We start from the raw sequence: 7,610 nt of genomic DNA, 5'->3' as shown, positions 1-7,610 counted from the left end.
AGGGGAGCAGCGGCAGGAGCCCGAGGTCCCCGGGAGGGTGCCGGGTGAGGTGGTGGGTGCGTCAGCCCCGGCGCAGAGCCTGGCTCCCGTCTTCCCATCGCTCCGCTCCAGAGCAAGGCGAGGGGGCAGGTAAAACGCAAGCCGGGGAGAGGCGAAGCTGTGCCGTAGGGCAGCCTCCGCGGACACCCCCAGCTCCCCGGCTGGAGCCCACCCTGCACCAGCTCCGAGGAGCCGCTCGCAGGTCCTTTTTTCAGCCTCCGGGAAAGCCCCGCTGGGGCTGTGAGGCACCTGCAAATCCCAGTCCTGGGCGGTAAATTGTCCGTCAGCCCTAGGCCATGGCAGCCGAGGAGCCCGCTGTGTCCCAAGGGCTCCCTCCCCGCTCCTCGGGGGCAAGCCACGGCCTTGCTGGGCAGAGCTGTCCTGGCAATCCCAGTCCATCCAGGATGGTCTCCCCTTCCCGAACCCGGTGTGTAGTGACAGAGGAAACCAAAAAGGAGAGCAAAGAAAGACCAAATGAAGAGAGAGAGAAACCGTACAGAGGCGCGTGAGGCTTCGCGCGCCAACTGCTACTGCCCCTTGGGGATGAAGGGTTCCCCCTCCTCCGGCTCCGGCCGAGGGCCCGGGTCGCTCAGGCATCGCAGCATCCGCTGGTTGCTGGGGCTGTCGCCGGTCCCCGGGGTGAAGACATCGTCAGTACCCGGGGAGGAAGGCTCCTTCACCCGCATCACCAGCCCCTCCTCATCCTCCTCGGGTGTGATGAGGAGCAGGTACTCCGAGTCCGCCTTGGGTTCGTAGGCCAGCGGATCTGGGGAGGCAGAGAGGGGTCAGGCAGGGCTTGTCTCATGGTATCATGAACAAACTGGGCCAGGATAACCTGGGGAAAGGAAAGGGGGTCTCGGGGTCCCCCAGCTAACACACCCCAGATGTTTGGGGCTGGGACGCCTGGGCTCACACTCTCTCCAATTCCCAAGTCTGAGTCCGCCTTGGGTTCGTAGGCCAGCGGATCTGGGGAGGCAGAGAGGGGTCAGGCAGGGCTTGTCTCATGGTATCATGAACAAACTGGGCCAGGATAACCTGGGGAAAGGAAAGGGGGTCTCGGGGTCCCCCAGCTAACACACCCCAGATGTTTGGGGCTGGGACGCCTGGGCTCACACTCTCTCCAATTCCCAAGTCTGCAGTTTAATTCTTTTTTTTTTTTAAATTCCTCTTTTTCTGATCTACACATCCCATCTGGAGCTGTTCCAGACAGCCCAGCCCTGCTTCCCAGGACTGCGCCATTCGCAAGGGGCAAAGCTGCCCTCTGCTGATTAACCGCCGGTGCCGGCAGCGCCAGCAGCAGCGTCACACCCCGTCACACTGTCCCCAAAGCAGGGAAGGACACATAGGACAGGAGAAACCAAAGATGGCAGAGAAAAACGTGTGCTGGAGAAGCCAGGACTCCAGGGGCAGGTCTTGGGGCTGAGCACTCCTGGTGCTCGCCCCTGCAGAGGGCAGGGAGACGCATGGCCAGAAATGCGGCTGCGTGGATGGAGCGAGCTGAGCTCCGGACAGATCTACGCCCTGGCCACACTCACTTCCTGGTGGGAAGCGTGCCAGGAAGCGAGCCGGGTGCCTCTGCTCAGGCAGAGCCCACCACGTGCCCGGGCTGCAGACAGCAGAGCTTGGGCTTGAGAACAGCAAACCCCCGGGGCTCGGCTGCATCGCACACCGGGGAGCGGGATGGGGACGATTGGGGCTGGAGAGACGCAGAAGAGCTAAGGGGGTGCAGGACAAAGCAACCGCCAAGTGTTTCAGCACTGAAGTGCCGGTGACACCGAGCCAGGTGCCGGCAGCGGCGCTCCCCCAGCAGCTCAGTCCCACCTACCTGAGCCTATGCGAGCGCGGGACATGGTGGGTGAATCGAGCTTGTGAGCCGGCACCGTCAGGTAGTTGTTCATCTGGAATCGGAGCACAGAGAGCATCTCCATCGGAGTGGCCAGGATAAATGGGGAAGGGGAGGCAGGGAATTGACCCCAGGCCATGGGGATGAGCGAGAAGCAGCAGCGGGATGCAGGGGACGCGTGCACGCATCCTCCCAGCCATGCTGCAAAGACTTGCTCGGAGCCTGGGGCAATCAGAGGACCTCCAAAGCTTGGGGTCATCCACTGTCATCTGAACCTCAGCCCCCTTCCCGTAGAGGACACCGATGTCCTTCCCAGGCCGGGAAGCCCCGCCTCAGCCCCCCATCCTCCCCAGCCTGCGGCAGCATCCCTGCTCCAGCATCCCCTTGACACCTTTTGTTCCAGCTGCCGGGCCTTCTGCCGCCGCAGGAGCATCTGGTTCCAGGCTTCCTCGTAGGGGTCAGCCACAAGTGTGTGCCGGTTGTAGGATCGCAACTGGGAAAAGGCCCCAAGAAAAGGAGACAGGTTAAAAAAAAAAAAAAACCACACAGAAAGGCAAAGGAAGGTCACGGCACCGTTTCCCTTGAAGATGGATGAACCAGCCACCAGTGGGCAGAGCACATCCAGGCAAGCTGGTGGCTCGTCCCTTGTGTGATACCATGGGACTCAGCACTATCCAAGCACCATCCAGTAAAAGCCTCCCTGGGGAGGGATAGCCAGACCAGGAACACAAGGGACAGCAGGGCAGGGACACTGGCGGTGACAAGCCCAGTTGGCCCTGAGGGCTTCTGGTTGGAAGTGGTCCTGGCCACCCGCAGGGAAGCAAAGGGGGCACGCACGGCGCTAGGGGACACCTTACCCGCTGCCTGGTTTTCTGCAGGTTGTTGCGAAGGATTTTCCGGATCTCCTCCTCCTTGTCCTTGGACAGGGCTGGAAGGATGCGCTCCACGGGAAGGGTCTTAGGGTTGATGTTCCTGCGTGGACAGACAGAATTCAGAGTGACACTGTGATGGCCACGGCAGGACCGAATGGCTGCTGGCCCTGCGGCCACTAGCAGGGAGCTCTCAGCCGGTGTCAGTGGCCTGTCAGATACACAGGGTGGCCAGGGCCGGGGAACTCACTGGATGGAGACAGTGGAGACAGCGGAGGGGATCTTGCCTATGCCCCCGCTCTCCACCAGCTCGATTGCCTGCTTCATCTCCATCTTGTGATAGAAAGCGATGAGCTGCGGCTCCTTGGACCGCTCCCCTGCAATCAGGCACTTCTTCACATACTTCTTGTTGAAGCGATTCAGCCTTTCCGAGGACATGGGGAAAGGAGGAGCAGCGATACATCAGACCTCCCCTGCCCCGGCACCCACTCCCCGCTCCCCATTCCTGGCCCATAGATGGCTCAGTTCCCACCAGCGCAGGTCAGGCCAGCCTTCCCCGACTCCCGAGTTGAGCGAGGAAGCCTCTGAAACACCCAGCAGCTGCTTGCACCCACAATGGATGGTCCCGAGCTCCTGCAGGGACCGGCCATCAGCAGCTCCCACACCGCAGTGGACATGGTGGCATGGCAAAGGGGTGCAGCCCTGCAGCCTCACTCGCACCCAACCCAGGGCCATCCTTCATCAAGGGGAGCGTGTGTGGGTATTACAGCTCGGGGAAAAACCTGGCACAGGGATGAGGAATCTGCCGGCTGGTGATTCAAACCCACCCCCATCTCCCCCACAGGCCCCCCACATCACCAAACCTCCCCACTCACTTGTCCTTCCAGTGGTGATGCCCATAGTGACCACAGATATCCTCGATCCCCGTCAGAAGGTGATCTAAGAACTGGAAAAGAAGGTCCAAGGAGTAGGCAGCTCGCAGGGCTGTTGCCCACCCCTCTCCCTACCCCGACACCCACGCTGACACAGGGGTGAGGGCACTCATGGGGTGCAAAAGCAGGGCTGTGGGTCCAGGATGGGCCTCAGGAGGGCAGCACGGTCCTACACAACCGGGCTGCTGCTCTACCAGGCACAGGGGAGATCTGGGTCGGAGCGGGCACTGGACGACACAGATGGGGGAGAGCCCTCGCTCCGTCCCCCCTTACCTTGGGCACCGATCTAGGGGCAGCTCCTGCTCTGTAAACCCGCCTGGTTACAGCGGTGGAGGTGGCAGAAGCAGAGAGAGAAGAGGGCTAAGGCAGCGAAGAGAAGCACGCGCGAAGGGCCGGCCGGGTGCAGCGGGTTACCTGCGTGTGGATCTCTTCATTGATGGAGCGCTTTGTCTCCTGCTTCTTCTTCACGGCCAGCAAGTCCACCAAGGGCCGGATGGTCATGCCCTAGGGAATGGGGAGGGGGGGTCAGACCTCTCCCCAAGGCACACTGGTGGGAGTGGGATGGGTTCAGCACAGCCGAACCACAGGGCTCCACGCTGCCAGTGTCACTTGGCAGCTTCCATAGCTTTTGGAGAAGGGGGACAGTGACAGGGCCAGGGATGGAGGCTGGGGACATGCTCCTCACTCTCCAAACACACATGCGGTTCGCTGAATAACCCCCTTTCCCTCTGAAACTGCACCATGACCACCTGCGTGCCACCAACCTGCACGAAAACTGTGAAGAAGATGACCGTGATGATGGCTGTGAGGAACATGTCCCTCATGCCAAAATGCTTATAGTCCAGGAGGTAACAGAGGGAGAAGGCGATGGCTCCCCGCAGGCCCCCATATGCGATGATGAACTGGTCCTTCGGCGTCAGCTTCACGATTCGGAACTTGTTGATGAACCAGGTGAGGACCAGGACGCCTGGGGGAGTGGGGCAGGGCCTTGTGTGAGTGAACGGTGAAGGATGCCCCAAAGAGATCACCCCCAGCTTGCAGCCCAGCACAGTGTCACCTCCTTGGCACCATGGGTGCAGGTGGGTGCTCTCCTGCTTGCTCATCTCATGAGCTTCAACTCCATGTCTAGCACAAACACAGCCTTAACCCCACCTCTCCACAAAGCCAACCACCAGCAAGGCTGATGCCCACGGTGGAGCAGTGCCACCAAGTCAACTCTAGTCTCCCCAGCAAGGCAAACTTGGGCCTCGTGGCCCTAAGAGTTGCCCATCACCCAGGACTGTCCCCAAGGACTTTGCCACCACACTGGCACCCCACCTAAAACTCTTGCGATGAGGCAGAAGAGCAGTGTGCTGATGACGAAGGTCCAGTTCCAGTAGTGGTGGCCAGCCACCGTGGAGACACCCAGGAAGATGAAGATGAGGGTCTCACTCACGCTGCTCCACATCTTGAGAAAATACTTGATAGTGGTGTGGGACTTGTGGGAGATGTTGGCTTCCACATAGGGCCGCATGACCACGCCAGAGGCGATGAGCCTAGGGGCAAGGTCGGGGCACTCAGCAGCCATGGGGACAGCCCCAAGCGCTGGCCTTGCAGCAGCGTGTTGTGCTCTTATACTAACTCCCAGAGCAGGACACTGCTTGCGAGACACCAGCAATTATTCAAGGCCTCCAGAGAAGGCAACACAAGGTTTCTCCTTCCTCCTGGCAGGGCAGGAGTGAACATCGGAGCCAGGCAGTACAAAACCACGTTGTCTTGCCCAGGAGAATGGGCAATGGGCTGCCAGTACCCCAGGATCTGTGGGACAACTCAAGAGAGTCACGCTTCCCTCATGTGCCTCCCTGCACATCCCAGCCCAAAAACACCTCTGGCCCTCACTGGGCATATACTGGCCACGCTGGGACAGCCAGAGAGATGTAGTTACACCAGAGTAAATCCTCCAAATAGTCCTGAGGACAGGAGGACATCTTATCCCACCCGTGCCCAACTCACGCCATGATGCCAGAGAGGTGGAAGAGCTCAGCAGAGAGATACGCCATGTAGCTGTAGAGGAAGACGAAGAGGGGCTCGATGACTCGGATGTGGGAGGTGAAGCGGGAGGTGAAGGCAGCGATCACCCCATAAATGACGCCCACGAAGACACCACCCAACGACACCACGAAGAAGCTGAGGAAGCCGAGGATGATATCGATAATGGTCACCTGCTCGAAGTTGGCAAACTCCTCAAAGAGGTGGTAGAGGACCTGGGAGGAAGAGGGAAGGGGGAGGTTCAAACTGCCCCGCTGGCAAGAGACAGCCTCACTTTGGAGGAGACCTGCATGGGGACCTTCCTTGGGAGAGGAGCAGTAAAGGGAGCCAGGCAGGTACCCAGCACGGCACACCCAAGATGAGGTGTGACCCTGAGCTGGGTCTTGCGCTTGACCAAGCCTCATGCCAAAAAAAGCTGGTGATGTAAGACACAGACCCGTAGGGACCAGTTCCCCGTCCTCCATGGCTTGCAGGGACATGGTGCCATGGGAGATGTGTCTGGGACAGCTCTGCTCTCCAACACGGCCCTGACCACTGTCCCAGGAGGGGCTTCGGTCAAGGTCTGAAGCAGCCAGAGACTGTTCCTGCTTCCCAACAAGCAGGTCAGGACAGATCCAGGCTGGGGGACACCTGACAGCCGCATGGAGAGAAAAGCCAACATCTGCCCTGCTCAGGCCAGAGAACAGCCCAAACCCTTCAAGCAGCTTTGTAGCTAAGAGGGCAACCTCGCAGGAGGAGCCCACCCCGAGCTGCATCGCCTTCTCTCACCCCCAGACACATTTACTGGAGAAATTTTAAAGCAGAAGCTGACGCAGGCGTGTCAGGATGGGAAATGGGCTTCAGGGCATCCTGGAGGGATGGCAGCACTTGCAAGCAGTGAGAGGGCGAAGTGCCAGCTCCTGCCTGCCAGGGCCAGCTCCTGGGACATGGGCAGGGACAGACGTGAGAGCAGAAGGCAAAAGTATTCCCCAGGGATGGGAGCCGGGACACAGACCCTGCAGGCAGCCCCTCTGGTCAAAAGTGGGGAGAAGTGCCTGGGAAAAGCCCCGTGGTGGGACAGTGCGTTCCTCGTCACCAGGAACCTTGTCAGCAGCACCCTGAGCAGCCAGCTCCGAAGCAGCCAGCTGGGATATGGGAGAAGAGCCAGGAAAAAGCAGTGGGTTAGAAGTAAATTTAGAGGTTAGTTCTGCAGAGGGGAGGACACCATGCTGACGGCCAAGCCAGCACCTGGACACAGACGTCCTTTGGAAATGGCATGTCCCCTGAACCTCCTAAAGGTCCCTGCAAAGCTGCTGCTCAAAGATTGGGGCTGAGGGGTGACTCAGGAGGGATGCCAGCCTGGCCGCAGCCCCCATGGCTCCCCCCTTGCCACGGCTGGCCATGACTTGCCCTTCCACCTCCTCCATGCTGCAGCTGGGGAACAGCGAGGAAGACATGAGGGAGCAGCAGCTACATGGCCTGACCCAGCGCCAGCCCCTCCGTGCTCCTGCTCGCCTTCCCTGGCAGGACAGGCACGAGAACGGCAGCAGGCAGCAATGCCACCCAGAAGAGCAGATCCCCAGGAGACCAAGGCGCTGGGCACAGCCCTGCTCTTCGCCGAGAGGTGGCAGCTGGCTGGGCACATGCTTTCAGCCTCCCCAAACTGCCAAGTTAAACACTTCGCCTTAACCCACCTCTGCGGTCTTTTAAGCCACTATATTTAGCTTTGTACCTGCAAAAGGTTAGGAGCAAGCGGAGCTGCCGCAGCTCAGCTGGCAGGAGGCACCTGGCAGCTTGCAATGGCCCAGGCTACCGTTCTGCCCACAGGGCTTGACTGACAGCTGCCCATCCTGGTGCCACCACCCAGAGATGCTCCACCAAAGCAAACCCCATCCCCTTGGCCGATCCCCCTCATCCACT

The 7,610-nt window shown here is 60.1% G+C and overlaps 1 protein-coding gene across 1 annotated transcript in view; it reads right to left on the bottom strand.

Moving 5' to 3' along the window:
• Window positions 1-566: 566 nt before the first annotated feature.
• Window positions 567-7,610, bottom strand: part of SLC9A1 (solute carrier family 9, subfamily A (NHE1, cation proton antiporter 1), member 1) — a gene marked incomplete at its 5' end in the record, with an annotated part of 7,519 nt that continues 475 nt past the window's right edge. The window contains 10 exons of the mRNA XM_010291357.1: window positions 567-805; window positions 1,865-1,937; window positions 2,274-2,375; window positions 2,740-2,854; window positions 3,002-3,175; window positions 3,627-3,697; window positions 4,098-4,187; window positions 4,448-4,650; window positions 5,001-5,218; window positions 5,676-5,957. Coding sequence (XP_010289659.1) covers window positions 567-805; window positions 1,865-1,937; window positions 2,274-2,375; window positions 2,740-2,854; window positions 3,002-3,175; window positions 3,627-3,697; window positions 4,098-4,187; window positions 4,448-4,650; window positions 5,001-5,218; window positions 5,676-5,957 — 1,567 coding nt within the window. The remainder of the gene's footprint in view (window positions 806-1,864; window positions 1,938-2,273; window positions 2,376-2,739; window positions 2,855-3,001; window positions 3,176-3,626; window positions 3,698-4,097; window positions 4,188-4,447; window positions 4,651-5,000; window positions 5,219-5,675; window positions 5,958-7,610) is intronic.

The sequence above is a fragment of the Phaethon lepturus genome, unplaced genomic scaffold (assembly GCF_000687285.1).
Source record: "Phaethon lepturus isolate BGI_N335 unplaced genomic scaffold, ASM68728v1 scaffold22717, whole genome shotgun sequence".
NCBI lineage: Eukaryota > Metazoa > Chordata > Aves > Phaethontiformes > Phaethontidae > Phaethon > Phaethon lepturus.
Note: the sequence above shows the minus strand (reverse complement) of the source record. Positions and strands in the feature narration are given on the sequence as shown.